The 22,172-nt window shown below is 35.9% G+C and overlaps 1 protein-coding gene across 1 annotated transcript; it reads left to right on the top strand.

Annotated features, from left to right (window-relative positions):
- Positions 1–4,391: 4,391 nt before the first annotated feature.
- Positions 4,392–20,770, top strand: LOC104113449 (dynamin-related protein 5A-like). Its single transcript, XM_070201910.1, has 16 exons — positions 4,392–4,670; positions 6,174–6,237; positions 6,311–6,415; positions 6,577–6,678; positions 7,302–7,352; positions 7,559–7,620; positions 7,831–7,921; positions 10,499–10,563; positions 11,515–11,709; positions 11,951–12,070; positions 12,273–12,343; positions 12,438–12,663; positions 13,246–13,296; positions 19,717–19,945; positions 20,094–20,233; positions 20,340–20,770. The coding sequence occupies exons 1-16, from the start codon at positions 4,542–4,544 to the stop codon at positions 20,466–20,468; spliced, it is 1,830 nt and encodes a 609-aa protein (XP_070058011.1). The 5' UTR covers positions 4,392–4,541; the 3' UTR covers positions 20,469–20,770.
- The last annotated feature ends 1,402 nt before the right edge of the window (positions 20,771–22,172 follow it).

Genomic DNA, 22,172 nt, shown 5'->3' with positions numbered 1-22,172 from the left:
ATTCATCATCATTAATAAATTTTCGTATTTTAAATTTGCCTGACCTGTTCCTGCTAAGTGTTTTTACATGTTTAGTTGAAACTCTGTTTCTTTTGTTCTGTGCATTATTTGAAGGTTGGATTTTTTAATTTAAATATTATTAAAATAAAGTATTTTACATTTAAAATTTTGATATTAAGGCAAGGTGTTTAATTTGTAAAATATTAATTTTGCGGAGTTATTCATTCCTAAATATTTTGTGAGTTTTTGTACTCATTGTGATTGATACGTGAGCTCCTTATTGTGAAAAATATTCTCGTTGTTGACTTGTTTTGGCAAGTTGAAATATCTGGGCACTTTAGGTACAAATTGTGATATATTGTGATATTGATACGCATGCGGTTGTATAAGGTCTGGGTATTGAAACGCATGTAGTGAGATAAGGATGGCTTGATACGCGTGGCTAGTAGGGAACTACTAGAAGTCATGCGGGGGAGGATGTAACGACTTTGCCGGTCGTTTTGAGAGTTGTAGCCCCATTTTTCTATTTACTACTCATTTTGTAGTTTATAGCTATATTGTGACTTGCCGGGGTAGTCAGTTCGAGTCCGGAGAGATTTCGAAATGAATTGAGACACTTAGTCTCAAGATTGAAAACTTAAGTTGAAAAAGTTAACCGGATATTGACTTATGTGTAAACGACCCCCAAAATAGAGTTTTGATGATTCAAATAGCTCTGTATGGTGATTTTGGACTTAGGAGTGTGTCCGAAAAATTATTTAGAAGTCTGTAGCTAAATTAGGCTTGAAATGGCTAAAATAAAAATTTAAGTTTGAAAGTTTGACCGGAGAGTTCAACTTTTTGGTATCGGAGTCAGAATCCAGTTCTGAAAATTTTTATAGCTCCGTTATGTCATTTATGACTTGTGTGCAAAATTTAAGGTCAATCAGACTTGAATTGGGGTATGATTCGTGGTTCTAGCGTTGTTTGATGTGATTTGAAGTTTCGACTAAGTTAGTATGATGTTTTAGGACTTGTTGGTATGATTTGACGGGGTCGCGAGGGGCTTGGGTGTATTTTTGGATCATTAGTTGAGAGACTAGTAAAGTTAAGAAATTTGAGAATTTGACCGTGGTCAATATCGGGTCAAGACGACCTTTTTTCGGTGTTTTGAGTGCGCGAGCAGGTACGTAGCGTGTTTTAAGATTGAAATGCATATATGATTTGTGTCCGGAAAGTTCCGGATGAGTTTCGGGGTGGTTTCAGATCATTTCGAAAAAGTTTGAGTTTGCTAGTTTCTAGTGAGATACTGTTCACTTGCAATTGCGAACAATTTATGCAATTGCGAGCATTGTTCATTGGAGGTTACTGTGCACTCGCAATTGCGAACAATTTATCGCAATTGCGATGATTTTTGGATTTTAGTGCAGTTCGAAATTACGAATAATTTATCGCAATTTCGAACACTGTTCATGCGAGGTTACTGTTCATTTGCAAAAGCGAAGTTTTTGTCCACAAATGCGAAACCTGGACAAACTATTTAAGATCTGAAAATGGGACTCCAAATTGGAGCTCGGGAAGCGGCGATTTTCGGAAGATTTTCGAGAAAAATAATGGGGTAAGTGTTCTTAACTCAATATTGGTCAAATTACTTGAATCCATGGTTGTTTTTAATGTTTAATTAGGGATTTAAGTTGGAAGATTTAGAAAACCCGCTTGGTTTAAATTGAAAATTTGAGGGTCGAGTTGATATCGAATTTTAGTAAAAATTATATGGTTGGACTCGTGGTTTAATGGGCGTTCGTATTTTGTAACTTTTGTCGGGTTCCGAGACGTGGGTCCCACATGCACTTTTTGGGTTAAATTTCGAATTTTGTTAGAAAATTTTTGTTTTCATGGAATTTATTCCTATAATTTTTATTGATTGAATCAAATTAATTGTGACTAGATACGAGGTTTTCGTAGGCCAATTCACGAAGCAAAGGCATAGCAGAGTAAGTAATTACACAAGTCGAGGTAAGTGACTTGTCTAAACTTGTGTGGGAGAAATTCTCCTTAGGATTGGTATTGATATGAAAATTTTGATGTGTTGAAAATCGTGTACACGAGGTGACGAGTATGTACACGGGCTAAATGTGGAAAATTATGTCTTTAAACTGTGTGGATCATTGTTGCATATTAACTAAATTATTTTATTCTGTTATATTCATCATCATTAATATATTTTCGTATTTTAAATTTGCTTGACCTGTTCCTGCTAAGTATTTTTACCTGTTTAGTTGAAACTTTATTTCTTTTGTTCTGTGCTTTATTTGAATGTTGGAGTTTTTAATTTAAATATTATTAAAATAAAGTATTTTGCATTTAAAAATTTGATATTAAGGCAAGGTGTTTAATTTGTGAAATATTATTTTTGTTGAGTTATTCATTCCTAAATATTTTGTGAGATTTTGTACTCATTGTGATTGAACCGTGAGTTCCTTATTGTGGAAAATATTCTTGTTGTTGACTTATTTTGGCAAGTTGAAATATTTGGGCACTTGAGATGCAAATTATGATATATTGTGATATTGATACGCATGCGGTGGTATAAGGTGTGGGTATTGAAACGCATGCAGTGAGATAAGGATGGCTTTATACGCGTGGCTAGTAGGGGAACTACTAGAAGTCATGTGGTGTGATAAGGGTGGCTAAAACGCGGGATGCTATTTAGGAAAAAATATTTTCTTTCAAATTAAATTTGAAGGCTCCCGCGGTCATATAAAAAAATGATATATTGTGAATTTATTTATGATTTGGGACTATAGGGCGGTACCTCGGGGGTGCCCTTGTTGATATTTCTTTATGGGTGCATTTGACTTTGGTTATTTTGGTGATTTCTTTTAAAGTTGTAAATTTCTGTTTTCTTTCCGCGAGGTATTATTTGTCCTTATTCTGTGAAGTTAAATTGTGACATACAACTTACTTGATTCATTTCCATTGTCATTTTTTTTATATTGCTAAACTTTTCACCATGTCTAATTTATTATTCCAGTAGGGCCTGACCTGACTTCGTCACTACTCTACCGAGGTCTTCTTTTTGTGCAGATCCAGGTACTTCTTATGAGACCAGGCATTAGTGAATTAGCCGTATACGGGAGACTTCGAGGTATATCTGCCAGCGTCGGTAGACTCTGGAGTCCCCTTCTATCTTATTATGTTGTCTTCCTTATTTTCTTTAGACTCTGATGTATAGAGGCATTGAGGATAACCACAGTGAAATTCCACCCTTATACCCACATAATGTCAACAGTGGAATGCCGCCTTTATGTCCTCATAATAATTACTCAAATCACATAACGATTTACACGGAATATTATCATGACAACACAATACAATAATTCATATCACAATTTGCCCGTAGGCCACAACCAATTCTAAAGACACAACAAATTCACTTAAATTCACAGCAAGTAACTCAAGGCTCCACACAATGTACACAAAACCTAAAAAACAACAACAAAAGAGATGGAAAAATAACTCAGTATAGGACAACGACTTCATTAATCCAAAATCTTGATAATTATATTAATACCTCAATTTAAACTTATTTAATTAATTATTTGCAGATGGAAAATTCATAATATAATTATTTTCAGGAAATATCAAATTAACAAACTCACGGAATTCACATAAAAATTCAAGTGACAATCACACCAAATTATCATATAAAAACAAATTTGACAAACAAGGATTGAGGCATGACAAATAGATGATTTAATAAATACCAACAATTATCAAATTTACTACATAAAAATGCCTAAGACTTTAACCCAATAAATTTTATACATATAAGCCTGAGTACGTACTCGTCACCTCGCGTACACGGAAATTATATTGTACATTTAACCCAACCAAACATAGAAAAATTGAAAAATATTTTCCTTCCTACCAAACACACCCTAAAAGTGCAAATTTTCCAAAAACCTCAATATAGACTTGTTATTCATTGCATTTTTCTAAAGTTACGAGCATTTAGTTTTTCCTCATTATTTGTTTTAAATATCTTTAGTTTAATTCAAACTACCAATTTTTACGACTTTCACCGCTAGATTTAGTTAGCTAGATCGAAGTAAAGTAGCATTACTTAATAGATAATTCTAGTGAGAACTATACTTAACACATTACTTTGTGCACCACGTATGATAAAAATGATTAATTGTATTACATATTTTACATCAATATAATAAATATATTATATATATTCCCATATTTTTATCACTAAATCATGCTAATTAATTAATACTTACTATATATTTTTACCTTAAATTATAGGAGTAATATAAGTATTAACTTATAATTTAATCATAATACTCTAACGAGAGTGGATAAATATATACTTATACTTGCGTGTCCCCTTTAACCCAACACTTATCCCCCACATGCCTACACGGCTCTCCATTTCAAATCTAAAATTTAAGAAGTTTTCTAATTTCAAAATCTTAGTTCAAAACCCACACCTGAAACTTTCCAGAGACTCTTCCTCTCCATATCTATCCCAATCTTCAACTCTTTAATCTAAAATGGAGAATCTCATAGCATTAGTGAACAGATTACAAAGAGCTTGCACGGCACTCGGAGATCACGGCGAAGAGAGTTCATTGCCCACTCTTTGGGATGCTTTGCCTTCTATCGCCGTTGTCGGTGGACAGGTTTCACAATATCTCTTAATTTCTATTTTCATATTCTGTTTCGTTTAATAAATCAGTTGCGGCGTTTTTCGTGTGAATCTGAAGCTGTTAGCTGGCAATTGGACGTTTTGAACGTATTAAGTATTTTAAATATTCGTTCGTGTTTAGTTAGCTTGAATTTGTTAGTTTGCGTGTTCATTGATGTCAGATCTGCGCTTTATTGTTTTGGTACTTTTAAGTTCCTATTTTCTGATTTTGTAGGTAACTCAATTTAATAAGCTCTGATTGATAATCTAGAATGAATGTTAAGTAATCTGCTATAACAGGTTAAATTTCACTGATGATGTAAAAAATTTATTATTGTCTGTGTATATCACTTAAATCCTTTCTATTTAAGTTTTATACACTGACAGTGTAAAGCATATTACACTATAAGTGCATGTAAGTAGAAGTTGTTTGTTCCATTACCTCCGTTTTTTTCCCTTTCGATAATTTGCTTGCTATATTTTACCTGAAAGTTTGTTGTGAGATAATATCGCCAGCTCTTGATTACTTGTGTCAGCTTGATCCGATGGCATTAGTCCTCAAATGATCATATACGTAGGTTTTACATTCACTAATTAAGAGTTTAAGTTTTATGCACCGACACTATAAAAAAAATATATATATAATAAAATTACGCAATCAGGTCATATAAAAGGTAGTTGCAAGTTACTCTATTTAATAGCATTGATTGGTAATCTTTAATATATGGTATGTAACCTCTTTAGCAGGTTAAATTGCATTGCTGCTGATATTTATTTGACTTATAAATTATATTAGTGGCAGTGAAAAAGCATTTGAGAATTTGGTTTGACAGAAGAAGCATCATTATATGAAAAGTTGAAAAATCGAATAGTTTAACGAATTTGAGTTCCTGAAAGTTGTGAATTTTATATAGAAATAAAATTGTGTTAAACATTCTGGAATGTCTCAAAAGCGATTGAGAGGAAGCTGGCGGCGTATATATGCTATTTGAATTATTCACGATCAAGTTTTTTCTAGCTTTATTTGGTTAAAGACTTTGAGAATTTTGGTTCATGTTAGGCACATGTTAAGCAGCATTGTGGTACCACAGTCTGTTTATTGAAATGTAGAAGCTGAATGTAGTGTTGTTGTATGGCCCGTCATATTGATCAAGTTTTGTAAGCTGCTCGACATCAATACTATAAAGGTGCTGTTTCATAGCTCGATCCATTTCTGAGTGTGCGTATCCATGCAAATATTCTATAATTGTTGTGGAGAATGTATGTCTAGGTTTGAGAGTGAGTGATATGGTACCTTTAGGCTCAACTAGAACTTGGGTGCATGCTAATTAGTTTTCTCGTGCTGATGTCCATGACCTGTATCACATATCATGTGTCTTCTCTGTGATAATCTATCTTATATTCTATGCTTAGTGTCTTCCAGTAACTATTGGTGCCGTAGACATGTAGGCTTATTTTACATTTAGTTTCTTAACCCCATCTTTTGGATGACTTGTAGAGTTCTGGGAAGTCTTCAGTGCTTGAGAGTGTTGTTGGAAAGGATTTTTTGCCTCGTGGATCGGGTAAATAATTCAATCAATTGGAATTTAGATGAAAAACATTAATAATATCAGATCACTCACATATCACATACAGGAATCGTCACCCGTCGCCCCCTTGTCCTACAGCTTCATCGGATAGATGAAGGTAGAGAATATGCAGAATTTGGACACCTTCCAAGGAAGAGGTTTACTGATTTTGGTGAGTCTGTGGACAAGCAATACTACTGTATTGTTTGCATCTTCTGCATGTAGCACCTATCAGTGTGTGTTCTGTTGTCATTGTCTTTTGGTACTTCATTAGTCAACTTTTTCCGTGACATTCTTTCACTTTGATCCATTAGTCTTATATGTCTCTTTCAGCTGCTGTCAGGAAGGAGATTGCTGATGAGACTGATCGAGAGACAGGCCGTAGCAAACAGATTTCTAGTGTGCCAATTTATCTCAGTATATATTCTCCTAATGGTACGGAGAGCTTTCCATTCTCTATCTGTGCGATTCAATTTCCTGTAATGGTGTATTTTTAAGTTCATTTGATGTTGTTGGTGATTCTTATTTTTTAACTTTTGTTTTTTGGACAAAGGTTGTTGTTGATGTAAATGGTTTAAGCAAGCATGACACTGAAACTTGTAGGATCAGGTTGAATTTGATTAGGAAAATGTTGACATCTATTTAACTGAAGTCTGGCGCTAAACGTTTCTCCCACAATTAATGCATTCAGGTGCTAGCAGCTGTTTGATAACTGTCTGGACAATTTCTTTTAAATCACATATAGTGGATAGTTTTCTGGTGAATTCATTGGTCGTGTATATTTTACTATTGCTAATATTTCCTTTTCAGTTATTCATTCACTTGTCAAAATCTATTTAGTGTTGAAATCGGTGTTCTTGACAATTTTTTTCCTGTTAGGCTTAGACTTCTAATTTTACTTGCCTGAGTTGCAGCATTTTTGTAGCACCAAATCAATACATTGTATAATTACTCCAAAATGTCTGAGAAAACATTGTTTAATCATTCCATTCTAATTTGGGTGCGTTGCCTTGACATTTGCTACTTCATCTACTTATTTTGGATTTTATTCATGACAGTTGTGAACTTGACTCTGATTGATCTTCCTGGACTTACAAAAGTAGCAGTTGGTGAGTATATGTTTGTTTTTGGTTTATTTGGGTAGTTAATCACTTAATTTCATAAGAAAGTGTTGAATCCAATGGGTTCAACTGCAGCAAAATGTATATCGAGAATTCATAAAACAAGCCTGAACTTGTTTGAAGTGGTGCATAGCTTTTGTTTCCAAAACAAATACTGTTGCTGAATTGAAATCCTGTCCACTGAATTTATGTAGAGGGACAGTCTGACAGCATTGTGCAGGATATTGAAAACATGGTTCGGTCTTATATTGAGAAGGTCAGTTGTACTTGTCTTCTTTCCACAAGTAAATGTTTACAATGTATCATGTTAACATTTTGGAAAACAATAATACTGCAGTTCTCTAGTATTTCAGTTGTTTGCTATGCTTTTCTCTAATATATTGGGAAACATCTAAAATTGTTTTTTATCTCAATTTACTCTTCATACTTGTGAAAGTCATTATCTTCTGTTTACTTGGCATTGCAGCCAAATTGTATTATTCTTGCGGTTTCCCCTGCCAATCAAGATCTCGCAACATCGGACGCAATAAAGATTTCTCGTGAAGTAGACCCTAAAGGTCAGTGTTTGGGAATTTTTTCCTTGTCATGTTCCATCCCTCTAGCTCTAGATTGCCTCTATATGTGTTAATGGACGTGTTTTTTAATTGGTGGGAAGCAGTTGGATCTAGTTATTCTAGCTGGTTTAGTTAATTACTGATAGGCAAATTATACACTTGAACAAAAGCTGGTACGTGCATTATGAACCTGTAGTAAGTCGGGGATGTTTGATAGTGTGCTTCTGATCAAAATTTCCTTTCCTTCCACAGACTGATACCGTTTCTGCAACCCCACGAATCTCTTGTCCACTTATTCAAGTACTAGGTTCCAAATTGTAAGATCCTATCCTGAAGCTCCAAGCACTAATCCTAAGTAGTAGTCAGGAGTGTTCATATTTTGCAATTAACACCTGTGCTAGTTGTTCAATGCCGTCCGCAGCCTCCATTGGGATGATTTCTCACTTGTTTAGGATGATTTTCAGCCCTGAACTACTAGAGACCACTTCAGGACCTGTCTCAGGTAAGCTAACTGTTGTGCTGTTGTCTGCAAAAAGAGGGTGGGAGATCCTGATGTCATCATTCACTCCGACCCCTGCCTTAATGCCCTTCAAAAAATCTGTTGTGTCCTCTTTGTTCATCATCTTACTCAGTGCTTCCGTTACCAATATAAATAGCATAGGAATTAAAAGATCCCTCGTCTCAGGGTCTAGAGCTTTGAAAAAACCACATGGGCTTTAATTGACGAGAACCGACTACCTAGAAATGCAAAACTTTATCCACCTTCTTTTTGTTTCTCCAAAACCCATCTTTAGTATCACAAATCCAAGAAGTTCCAATTCACGTGGTCGTAGGCATTCTCTATATCCAACTAGCATTCTGGAAGCCACCACCTCATTTTCTACCAATGTTGCGTCTAGAATTTGTCTGCCCTCCAGAAATGCAAACAAATTCTAAGAGTGAGACATTGTATCATCAAGACCTTCTTTAATCTATTTGAGACCACCTTAGAACTGATCTTGTTGATGCTTCCTACTAGACTAATAGGTAATATTCCTTAATATTTGAGGCTCCCTCCTCCTTTTGGGTGATGCAATAAAAGATGCATTGAGGCTCTTCTCAAACTTTCCTAATTCCTGGAATGATGTAGTTGTCTACTTGTCTCCATGTTGTCTTCCTTCACAACACCCCAACATTGCTGGAAAAAGATTTGTGTGAAGTTCTCCAGTCGCGATGCTTTATCTCCTGCACAATTCTCCACTGTCTTCCTCACCTCCTTGCCTATTCTACTCAACGACCACTCTTTCATATTTTCTCCTATCTGGTTAAACTCGTATCCCTCCCAAATTTAGTCTCTATTCCTTCTCTTCTAAAACACACAACGGTCCGCCGTGACCTCTTCCTCATCTTCATAAATCATTCCCTCATTTTGCTTTCTTTCTCCTTTAGCTGTTGCCATTCTATAAAAGAACATTTTATTGGATCCTCCTCTTTCAACCAGAGGGCTCTAGTTATTTTGTTTTCAGCTAGTCTCCTGAGCTATTGCAACATTGCTACCTTCTCTTTTCTCATTTTGCTCCCTCGTTTAGCTTTCTTTCCCCCTTGTTTAGCTTTCTTTCCCCCTCCAACTTTCCTGGATCTCCCAATTCGTTCATGAACTCCCTCATCTTATCCTCCATCCTTCCAAGGACGTCCCTATTCCGCACCTTCTTGTTTTTACAGTATCTTCTTAGCCAAGCTAATATACTTTATCTAAAACAGAATTCTGAGGATATTCTACTTTATTTAAGAATGTAATTTTAACCCTAGGTTTATCGGCTATGAATCTAGGATTAACTCATACAATCTTTTTATCTTCTTTCATGTATTTCTTTCTACAGCAAATTGAAGTCTCTTATCCTACATCTGTTTGTGTTCGACTTGCCAATGCTCACACTCTTAAATGTGAAGAGGAGTTAAGAAACCTAATACAACATAGACCTTCTAAACAGCATGTGTCTCATATTTGTACTTATCTTGTTTGCGGTGTCAAAACTCTAATATTGGAAGCCCTAAAAGTTTTTCAAGTTTGTCCAGTGCATTTTTCCTTTTCTTTGTTGATAAGAAAGACCATCACCATTTTCTTACTTACTGAAAAAGAAAAAGAAAGAAAAAAGGAAAGAGAGAAAGACCATTCCTGTTTTCTTAATACCTGCCAAAACAAAGTCGTTCTAGTGAAGTCTAGTAAGACATGTATTTTTCTTTTAAGCTTGCACAGACTTTATTCAAGTTTTCATTACCTTTTACTTGTCATTTTGCGAATTTGTTCTTGTTGTGGATATGTCAATTCAGTTATCTTGCATAACTCAGAAAACTATTGGTTCTTGCACTCACTTATGGTCATTTTTAATTGAGCAAATAATGTAATTTAAGTTTTACGTAGGTTCAAGATCTAATTTGCTCTCTTCTGACTGTTCTCGTCTTTTCCTTGTGTGGTAATGTGGTAGCTCAATGTTAGTTTGATAATACAGTTCATTCTCGGACAAGATTATGTACACTCATATCAATAATAATGTCATCTTTTAACACTCTTTTGACTCAGTATCTGGCCACTTGTATCAGGAGAAAGAACATTTGGAGTTCTGACCAAGATTGATCTCATGGATAAGGGTACCAATGCTGTTGAGGTAAGCTTTTATTTGGTTAATAATAATTACTGCTATTTGATTCGTTGGAACAGGTATTATTACTTAAATGTAGCCTAATCGAGCATATATGATTATAGGCTCCTTATATATTTTGGTATCATTTAGATAAAGCTAGAGACGAGTTTCTTTAGTCCTTTTATCAACCCCTTTGGGTCTCAAATGTATGTCATAAGTTGGTTTTTTAGATGTTGTAGGGAACTTGTACATACATGTAGCTATTTTGCATCACGCCATTAATTGTGGCGGTGTCTGACTTGAGACGGAGTTTAAGAAAGAAAGACTTTTGGAGCTTGTAGTCTTAACTTTGTCGTGTCATTTATGTGGCTGTAAAAATATGTCATTAAAGGTAAAATGGGAAACCTAAAGTTAAATTGTTTGCACATATAGAAAGGTGTCCATTTATTTTAAATGGGCTGATAAGAAAATAATGCCACATAAAATGTAAAAGAGGGATTAGTTGCATTGGTATAGATGGTTTAATACTTTTGTATAATGAGAAATATCAAAGCTTACGTGATGAGATAAGGGACCTGTCCATTTAATCTGATTTTTGAGTTTTGATACATTTATTTGGGTAGTGTTTCATAACATTTTCTAGATTTTGGAGAACTTATCTCACTCGAGTTTAATTGGGTTAAGGGTGATCATGTTTTCTAATTCTAGCATGATGAAGTCCAAATATTTTGTTGTTTTCTGTTGTTGTAATAACTAAGTGAATAAATTTTCTCGTATTGGGTCAAGAGTTATTTGAACAGATCTTGTGATTATGCATTATGATACTATTTGAGTGTGCTTATTTTAAGAAAAGAAATTAATGCAATACCATGACATGATATTGAGGATGAATGTTTTGATTTTGCCGATCACTTTACTAGAGTATTTTTCTTTTAAGTCAAAGTATCATTCTAAATCATATTCTTGGATTTCCAGATCTTGGAAGGAAAAGCATTTAAGCTACAGTTTCCGTGGATTGGTGTTGTCAATCGTTCACAAGCTGATATAAACAAAAATGTGGATATGATTGCTGCTAGGCGTAGGGAGAGAGAGTACTTTTCTAGTACCCCTGAGTACAAGCATCTTGCTCACAGGATGGGTTCAGAACATCTTGGGAAAGTTCTGTCGAAAGTATGTTGTATTCTTGCTTATTGAATCTGTATTCCCGTTTTTGGTGCCCATGCAGAAGACTTTTTTAGTTTTTTATTAGAGCATTTTTCATCTAGTTTCACTTTTCTGTCTCCATAGAAATTCATCTTGATGCTCTAAATGAAGCCTTTAAGGACTTTATGCTTTTCCTGTTTGATGTAGTATTGTAGTATAGTTTATGCTGGACACTAAATGTTTTTCTTTGATTCTGGTTACATTTTAGCATTTGGAGACTGTTATCAAGTCTCGAATTCCAGGTCTTCAGTCTCTTATCAACAAAACTATAATTGAACTAGAAACTGAGTTGAGCAGTCTCGGAAAGCCCATTGCCACGGATGCGGGAGTAAGTACCCTATTTAAACCTATACCTTTATGTTGAATAGGTTACCGAATCCTATGAGGCGGTTTATTTTACTCTTCTAGATAGAGTTAATTGATTCTCTACATCTCTTCTACCTCCATTAGTTTGTAGAATACCAGTGCTTTTGTTGTTTATATGAGTGTGAATCATATGTCATATCCTCGTTTTGCATGTTCTTTTGCAGGGAAAATTGTACATGATAATGGAAATCTGTCGTAGTTTTGATGGAAATTTCAAGGAACATCTTGATGGAGTGTAAGTGTTCCATGTTTATGTTTTGTTAACATATATGAGTACACTATACTTTTATGTGGTCTTAGCTTGTTTTTATGATGTTTGAATGGCACAGTCGACCAGGAGGAGATAAAATATATTACGTCTTTGATAATCAGCTCCCAGCTGCATTGAAAAGATTGCAATTTGACAAGCAACTTTCAATGGACAATGTAAGGAAGCTTATAACTGAAGCTGATGGATATCAACCGCATTTGATAGCTCCTGAACAAGGATATCGTCGTCTCATTGAATCTTCTGTAATCTCTATTAAGGGTCCTGCTGAAGCAGCTGTTGATGAGGTATGGATTTTCGCCCCCTGTTGTATGTGCCCTAAATATCTTATTAATAGTTGCACTGTGTATAATGGTTTCAGCTAGCTTTATTATCTTTTCTGAGTGTGTTAGATGTCCCCTTTTCTTCAGCTATTGCTTCTTTGCCCTTTTTTGGGCATTCCCCTCTAGTATTAGAGAAACTTAAATTATTGAGAGTTGGAATGAGACAGATCCAAATGGAGCAAGCTGGATAATGAGGATTCATATAGCGGACCCAACTAGACTGAGATTGGGGTATTCCCCATCCTTTGTGTCTATGTCTGATCCTATCAGATTTTTTTTCCTCCCTGTCAACTTGACCTAGAAATCTGTTAATTTCCTATGAAATATGAAAAAGTTGTGAAAGAAATCTATATTTAATTTTGTAGATTCATTTCTTAAAATTTGATCAGCTAATCTGTCTATTCTGACTGTAGTTAGATGCTTTATTGTCTGAAGTATTTTCTGCTTAATATGGGAGGTTTTTCTTTGTTATTATGGGCAAAAATCTTGAACAGTTGAGCAAACAAATTACTGAGTACGAGATTATTTCCTTTGTGATGATTGCAGGTTCATGCTATACTGAAGGAACTGATTCACAAGGCAATTAGTGAGACTGTGGCAAGTTCCCTTCTTTTTCTAATTACTGTTCCGAGCTTATGATACATAAATTGCTGTGAACGTCTCATTATAATAATTATTTTGGTGTGTTAAAGGGTCCAACAACTGGATGTTATTCCCGCCAATATTGCTGTATTTGTAAATAATAATTCTGCAAAATAAGTTAACGTAATGAAACAATAATAAATTCGAGCCCACTGAATTCACAGTGTTTCCTTAAGGAATTTAATCCCCTCCTAGTACCCAAGGTAATGGATTATTTCCTCCCAGGATAGAACGAATAACACACTGGTGTAGCGGTACTTCAAACCCCAGTGTTTCAGCGAACACAAAGTTCGGTAGCAAATCACACTTACAGTTGCTTTGTTTGAAGTTAAAAACAATGCAGAACGAAGGAGTATAAACTCAGAAAATCGTATGGAAATGCTGAGAGGAAGGAGTGCAATGTATAGCCAAATCTGTTGAGCGAATTGTATGTTGTGTGTTGAGTGTCTTTCTTCAACATCTGCTGCACATATATATAGCAGCAAAATGTTGAAGAAGACCAAACGTCCACCCTCCATGGTGGAGCAAGCATTACATGTTTGTGGAGCAAGCACTTCATGGTGGGAAGAGCATTAGGCGGCTGCCAAATGGTCAATACACGGATTGGAAAATATCCGTTACAAATGCGGATAATCTTACGTTAATATTTACTATTAACAAATAAATTTGGTCCAAAAAATTAATCAATCAATCGATCATTTGACCAAATCCAAATCCAAATCCAAAGCCAAAGCCGAAGCCGAAGCCGAAGCCGTAGCCGAAGCCGAGCCGAGCGAGCGACGACGACGACGGCGCGAGACTTGCTTTCTTCTTAACTCTTTAAGAGCTACAAGAAGAGCAATTATATATATACCCACCAAAAATGTCTTCCTCTTCCAATATGGGACAATGTCTCATTGTCAAGAGGGAAACTTAAAATTTTACTCAAAATTTCATTTTCCCTCCATTTCTCATTCACCCTCATTTTAAGAATATTTCATCTTAAAAACAAAACCTCAACAATCCCCCACATGAATGGGGAATGGCTATATCACGGAAGTATGCATGAAAAAATTGTGTGATTTACAAGTAAGGATTAATCGCATCTGGATAAGTAGGTTTCCCTTTGAACTTTCCGTAGTAAACTTATGTCGGATATACTCGGTCAATCGGTAGATTTGATATCTTTGAACCGTCGATCTTTGGTGTATTCCTAGACAACCATAAGTCACACAATCAACCTTTAACCGTCTTTGGTTCTCATTGTTGTGTTCGTTTCAGCCATGAACACCGCCTGGTTTCATAAGTGTGTAGAGAACTGGCCTTACAAAGTTCTCCTTGAAGCGGCTAACACTTCACACTTACATAGGTGATTGCTAAACGTGTCATCCTGTACATACACTATTTGATATACCCCGTATCAAATTTAGAAATCATTAAAAAGCCTTAATGCTTTATCCTTGGTACTGAACATTGTCTCATCATGAGAACGGACTAAAATTTTATTTGACAATGTTGAACCGTCATTAATGACTTTGTTTGATCTCCTTGAACCTAGATCTTGGGATCTCCAGTCTTCTAGGTAGAGTTACCGCCACAATGACTTGTTCTCGGCCATAGCCCCATTCCCCTTGATGATTTCTCAACTACCTCTCTAGTTAGGCCTTTTGTAAGTGGATCCGACACATTATCACTTGACTTTACATAGTCAATCGTGATAATTCCTCTAGAGAGTAATTGCCTAACGGTTTTATGTCTTCGTCGTATATGACGAGATTTACCGTTATACATAACGCTCCCAGCCCTTCCAATTGCCGCTTGACTATCACAATGTATGCATATTGGTGCCAACGGTTTGGGCCAAAATGGAATGTCTTCCAAGAAATTCCGGAGCCATTCAGCTTCTTCACCGGCTTTATCTAAGGCTATGAATTCAGCCTCCATTGTAGAGCGGGCAATACATGTTTGTTTGGACGACTTCCAAGATACCGCTCCTCCACCAATAGTGAATACATATCCACTCGTGGACTTAGAATCAGTTGAACCGGTGATCCAATTTGCATCACAGTATCCCTCAATCACCGCAGGAAAATTACTGTAGTGCAATTCAAAGTTCTGGGTATGTTCTAAATATCCCAAAACTCGTTTCATTGCCATCCAATGAGATTGGCCTGGATTGCTCGTATATCGACTCAGTTTACTTATAGCACAAGCTATATCTGGTCGTGTACAATTCATGATATACATTAAGCATCCCAATACACGAGCATAATCCAATTGTGATATGCTTTGGCCTTTGTTCTTTGCTAATGCAAGATTCACGTCAATTGGAGTCTTTGCAACTTTAAAGCCCAAGTGCTTGAATTTTTCAAGTACTGTCTTAATATAATGAGATTGTGACAATGCCAGACCTTGAGGAGTCTTATGGATCTTAATTCCCAGAATTAAATCAGCAACTCCCAAGTCTTTCATATCAAACTTGCTATTGAGCATACGCTTAGTAGCATTTATGTTGGCAATGTCATTACTCATTATCAGCATATCATCCACATATAGGCAAACAATGACTATGTGATTTGGAACATTTTTAATGTACACACATTTATCACATTCATTTATCTTAAAACCATTTGACAACATTGTTTGGTCAAATTTCGCATGCCATTGTTTGGGTGCTTGTTTTAGTCCGTAAAGAGACTTAACAAGTCTACATACCTTCTTTTCTTTACCTGGAACCACAAACCCTTCAGGTTGTTCCATGTAAATTTCTTCCTCCAACTCTCCATTCAAGAAGGCAGTCTTAACATCCATTTGATGAATTTCAAGACCATACACTGCAGCTAATGCTACCAACATTCGTATGGACGTAATTCTTGTAACTGGAGAGTATGTATCAAAGTAGTCTAGACCTTCTCGTTGTCTATACCCTTTGACTACGAGCCTTGCCTTGAATTTATCAATAGTGCCATCATCTTTGATTTTTCTCTTAAAAATCCATTTAGAACCCAAAGGTTTATTTCCAGGAGGAAGATCAACCAATTCCCATGTATGGTTGTTCAATATGGATTCTATTTCACTATTGACTGCCTCTTTCCAAAACAATGATTCCGAAGAAGTCATAGCTTCTTTAAATGTTTGAGGCTCATTCTCCAATAAGAAAGTCACAAAATCTGGTCCAAATGAAGTAGACGTTCTTTGACGTTTACTACGTCTTGGATTCTCCTGATTACATGTACTTTCTTTTGTTTCTTCCCGAGGTCGTTTAGATCCTTCACCAAACGACTCACATTCCTTTTTATACGGATATATATTTTCAAAGAACTCAGCATTATTTGATTCTATAACCGTATTATTATGAATGTCGGGATTTTCTGATTTATGAACCAGAAATCGATATGCTTTACTATTTGTCGCATATCCTATGAAAACACAATCAACGGTTTTCGGTCCTATCTTTACCCTTTTGGGTTTAGGAACTTGCACTTTTGCCAAACACCCCCACACTTTAAAGTAATTCAAGTTGGGCTTCCTTCCTTTCCATTTTTCATATGGAATGGATTGTGTTTTGCTATGGGGCACTCGATTTAATATTCGATTAGCCGTAAGAATGGCTTCCCCCACAAGTTCTGTGGCAAACCAGAACTTATCAACAACGCATTCATCATCTCCTTTAATGTGCGATTCTTTCTTTCCGCAATCCCATTAGATTGGGGCGTGTAAGGGGCTGTTGTTTGATGAATAATTCCATATTCTAAACATATTTCTTCAAAAGGAGATTCATATTCACCACCCCTATCACTTCTTATCATTTTTACTTTCTTGTTAAGTTGCGTTTCAATTTCATTTTTGTATTGCCTGAATGCGTCTATTGCTTCATCTTTACTATTCAGTAAGTAAACATAGCAATATCGAGTACCATCGTCAATAAAAGTTATGAAATACTTCTTTCCACCGCGAGATGGTATTGACTTCATGTCACAAATATCTGTGTGAATTAAGTCTAAAGGATTTGAATTCCTTTCAACTGACTTATAAGGATGTTTAACATACTTAGATTCCACACATGTTTGACATTTTGATTTTTCGCATTCAAACTTGGGCAGTACTTCCAAGTTAATCATTTTCCGCAAGGTTTTATAATTGACATGACCCAAACGTACATGCCATAAATCATTTGACTCAAGTAAGAAGCTGAAATATTATTATTATTATTTTCCACAACCATTACATTTAGGTTGAAAAGGCCCTCGGTGAGGTAACCTTTTCCTACAAATATTTCATTCTTACTAATTACAACCTTGTTTGACACAAAAACGCACTTAAAACCGTGCTTAACAAGAAGTCCAGTAGAGACTAAATTCTTTCTCATTTCGGGAACATGAAGGACATTGTTCAAAGTCATGACCTTGCCAGAAGTCATTTTCAGAAATATCTTTCCATATCCTTTAACTTTTGCTGTTGAAGCATTTCCCATATAAACTGTCTCTCCGGGTTCAGCAAGAGCATAGGTAGCAAAAGCCTCTCTAACTGCACAAACATGGCGAGTGGCTCCTGAATCAAACCACCACAGTTTAGGATTTCCCACTAAGTTACATTCAGAAAGCATGGCACACAAGTTATCAACATCATCATGGTTTACTACCATGTTTGCTTGACCTCTTTTCTTGTCTTTCTTCGGAGCACGACACTCCGTAGACTTGTGTCCAGTTTTCCCACAGTTGTAGCAGTTTCCACTGAACCGCTTCTTGCTTGGGTTGTATTTCGGACCAGAAGCCTTCTTCCTCTTTTTGTTAGCTTCAACAATATTTGCTCCCATTATTGTTGAATTTTCACGGCCTCTCCTTTCAGCAGCTTTATTGTCCTCTTCGATTCTCAACCGAACAATGAGATCTTCAAGGGACATTTCCTTTCGTTTGTGTTTCAAATAATTTTTGAAGTCCTTCCACAACGGAGGCAACTTCTCAATCATTGCTGCTACTTGGAATGCTTCGTTGATGACAAGACCTTCAGCAAGTAGATCATGAATAATCACTTGCAATTCCTGGACTTGGGTAATAACAGATTTGCTATCTACCATTTTGTAGTCCAAAAATTTTGCGGCAACGAATTTCTTCATCCCGGCATCTTCAGTTTTATATTTCTTTTCAAGCGCATTCCACAATTCTTTTGACGTCTCCACGCTACTGTATACATTATACAGATTATCATCCAGTCCGCTAAGAATATAATTCTTGCATAAAAAATCAGAATGCTTCCACGCTTCAATCACGAGAAAGCGTTCATTATCTGGAGTTTTATCTGGCAGATCAGGAACATCTTCCTTGATGAACTTCTGTAGACATAACGTAGTTAAGTAGAAGAACATCTTCTGCTGCCAGCGCTTGAAATCAATCTCGGAAAATTTTTCGGGTTTTTCTGCCGGTGCCAACGCCGGTGTTCGGCTTGTCGATGCGTTGGCAGTTACCATCGGCACAGCTTGGTTTTCGCTTTCAGTCATCATTTCATCTTTTCTGTAAAAGAATGACACAAACAAACGTTTAATACACATTTTCAAACTGGAGTAAAAATCACGTAGATTTTAATATCCAACAAAACGCCACGAAGGCTTAACTCTCCAAAACGGGAGTACACAAACCACAAAGGTTTTAGTTTGCAGAATAATAAGAATAACACAAATACAGAAATTAATATTAAATTCCTTAAGATTGTTATTCCCGCCAATATTGCTGTATTTGTAAATAATAATTCTGCAAAATATAAGTTAACGTAATGAAACAATAATAAATTCGAGCCCACTGAATTCACAGTGTTTCCTTAAGGAATTTAATCCCCTCCTAGTACCCAAGGTAATGGATTATTTCCTCCCAGGATAGAACGAATAACACACTGGTGTAGCGGTACTTCAAACCCCAGTGTTTCAGCGAACACAAAGTTCGGTAGCAAATCACACTTACAGTTGCTTTGTTTGAAGTTAAAACAATGCAGAACGAAGGAGTAGAAACTCAAAAAATCGTATGAAAATGCTGAGAGGAAGGAGTGCAATGTATAGCCAAATCTGCTGAGCGAATTGTATGTCAAATTTGGTCCAAAAAATTAATCAATCAATCGATTGACCGAAGCCGAAGCCGAAGCCGAAGCCGAGCGAGCGACGACGACGACGGCGCGAGACTTGCTTTCTTCTTAACTCTTTAAGAGCTACAAGAAGAGCAATTATATATATACCCACAAAAAATGTCTTCCTTTTCCAATATGGGACAATGTCTCATTGTCAAGAGGGGGAAACTTAAAATTTTACTCAAAATTTCATTTTCCCTCCATTTCCCATTCACCCTCATTTTAAGAATATTTCATTTTAAAAACAAAACCTCAACACTGGACGTGTGCTTTTATGTGCAGGAGCTAAAGCAGTATCCTTCCCTACGAGTAGAGGTCAGCAATGCAGCTGTTGAATCATTAGAAAGGATGAGGGATGAAAGCAAAAAAGCAACTCTTCAGCTGGTTGAAATGGAGTGTAGTTACCTGACAGTAGATTTCTTCCGGAAGCTTCCTCAAGATATGGAGAAGGGAGGGAATCCAACACATTCTATTTTTGACCGCTATAATGATTCCTATCTTCGAAGGATAGGTGAGTTGTGAATTAGCAATCTCCTCTTAATTCCTTGAAGTAAAATGCATATACATTTATTGGTAATTACTCGTAAAATAGTCCTGTAATGATCTTTTTCCGTTTAAACTTTTTGTGGGGTTATCGTCTAACTGCCTCATATGAACAGGGTCAAATGTCTTGTCTTATGTCAATATGGTTTGTGTTAGTTTGAGGAATTCTATTCCAAAGTCCGTTGTTTATTGTCAAGTACGAGAGGCCAAACGCAGCTTACTTGATCATTTCTTTGCTGAGTTAGGCAAGAAAGAGGTTAGAATCGGCCTCATTTCTTCAGCTTAACCTGAAACTCGAGTAACAATGATATGACGTACATGGATAGTAATGCTCACACCCACCCTCCTTTTTCTTTTTGCAGGGGAAACAGCTGGGTACTTTGTTGGATGAGGATCCAGCAATTATGAAGCGCCGCCTCTCTCTGGCGAAGAGACTTGAGTTGTACAGATCTGCTCAAGCTGAGATTGATTCAGTTGCATGGTCTAAATAAACACAACACAAGCTTCGATTTTTCATCACTTCTCGTTCACCACGATTGGCATGTAGGGATAGTTGGCCTGTGATTCTTTGCCTCGACATGTAATTCTTCTCGTAGTAGTAATTAGTAGTGATTACGTCAAGGCTGCTGCTTGTGTGGCTAGTCTTATTGACGGTACTAAAAGCCAAGTGCATCGACTTGATATTGGTAAGTAGATAGAGTAGTACTTCTTGCCTGTTTAGTAAAGAGTATATATTGAATGTGTACTTTGTCTTGCTTTCTCATACACAATGAAATTCAGCTTAATTGAAACATTAGCTAGTCTATATACTTACCGTTTAAAACATGTACAAGAAAGAAAAAGGTGCGAAAAAATGAAGTTGTTTTAGCGAAATGCAAGTGATGATTAGAAGAAAGATTTGGCCTTTTTTTGATTAACAGATGCAGATAAATGACATGCAGTGACAAAATATAAATATTAAAGAGTCGATTAAGTCTCGACCTCAATTAATTGTAACAAAGCTCGGTGGAACTAGGTTTGAATATGACGACATTCGATATTATAGTAAGCTTTGGTTCAACTTAATACTATAGTAAATTCAGTTAGTGAGCTCGGCTTGGCTCAACTTAGTACTATAGTACTTGTACAATCCAAAAGTTGAGAAGCAAAAGCTGGCTTGCATGTTATGATGCAAGCCATCATGACATATTTGACAAATAAACACTAGTCATCACAACAACAAAAAATGCAGTGTAATTTCAAAAGTGGGGTTTGAAGAGGGTAGTGTATACGCAAATTTTATCTCTATCATATGAGATAAAAAGACTGTTTCCGATAACAAACATTAACAACAAGATACTACCGAAGCAAGAAAAACTAGCCATTATTATTTACAATCAGGAGCATAGCTAGCCCATCAGCTACTGGTTCGATCGAACCCAGTAACTTTGGTCAAAATCGTATATTTGTCTTATGAGATTCAGTGAATATGTACTAATGACTACTAATTAGAACCCACTAACTTAAAAAACCCGAACCTATAACCTTCAAATTTTGGCTTCGCTCCTGTTTACCTTAGAGAAGATCCAACTATACGTATACCCAAATCAAGCGCCGTCCTGAATACTGATCTTTTGTCCAAAAAAGGCAACTTCAAAATCAGCATGGACTACGAAATTTCCTCGTTCCTGCTAATTTAGTTATGAACATAGACTTCCTCTCCGTGCGTTTTATGGGTATTTTCGATCTTTATTTTGACATAATATAATATAAAATCAGTTTATGCGAAAAGAAAGTAATAACAAAAATAATTGAGTGTACAAATCTTAAATGAGTTTAAGTAATATATACCATCACTATAAATAATTTTTACGCTAGTAGGTCACCTACTTAAAATCTAGAATTTGTAATTTTGAAATAAGATAGGTTATTTGCTACAAACACAAACAAGTAAAAATGATTTTACACTATGGTGTACATTATTTAAATATTAAATTTTGTATGTAATGTGCTTGTTACCGAATTTACTTTTAAACTATGATTTTAACACTGTATAATTTATTACTCCCCCATTTTAATTTATGTGAACCTATTTCCTTTTTAGTCCGTGCCAAAAAGAATGACTCATTTCCTTATTTGGAAACAATTTACCTTTACGTAATGATTTATAGTCATACAATATATATGAGCCTCATTTTACACAACAAGTTCAAAAG

Source organism: Nicotiana tomentosiformis, chromosome 5, assembly GCF_000390325.3.
Source record: "Nicotiana tomentosiformis chromosome 5, ASM39032v3, whole genome shotgun sequence".
NCBI classification, from domain to species: Eukaryota; Viridiplantae; Streptophyta; class Magnoliopsida; order Solanales; family Solanaceae; genus Nicotiana; species Nicotiana tomentosiformis.
The sequence above is the reverse complement of the archived record's forward strand: the minus strand, read 5'-3'. Positions and strand labels throughout refer to the sequence as shown.

Coding starts and splice junctions, on each gene's coding strand:
- LOC104113449 (XM_070201910.1), top strand. CDS start 4,542: ATGGAGAATCTCATAGCATTAGTGAACAGATTACAAAGAGCTTGCACG. Junction 7,922..10,498: donor TCGTGAAGTAGACCCTAAAG/GTCAGTGTTTGG, acceptor CACTTGTATCAG/GAGAAAGAACATTTGGAGTT. Junction 13,297..19,716: donor AGGCAATTAGTGAGACTGTG/GCAAGTTCCCTT, acceptor TTTTATGTGCAG/GAGCTAAAGCAGTATCCTTC.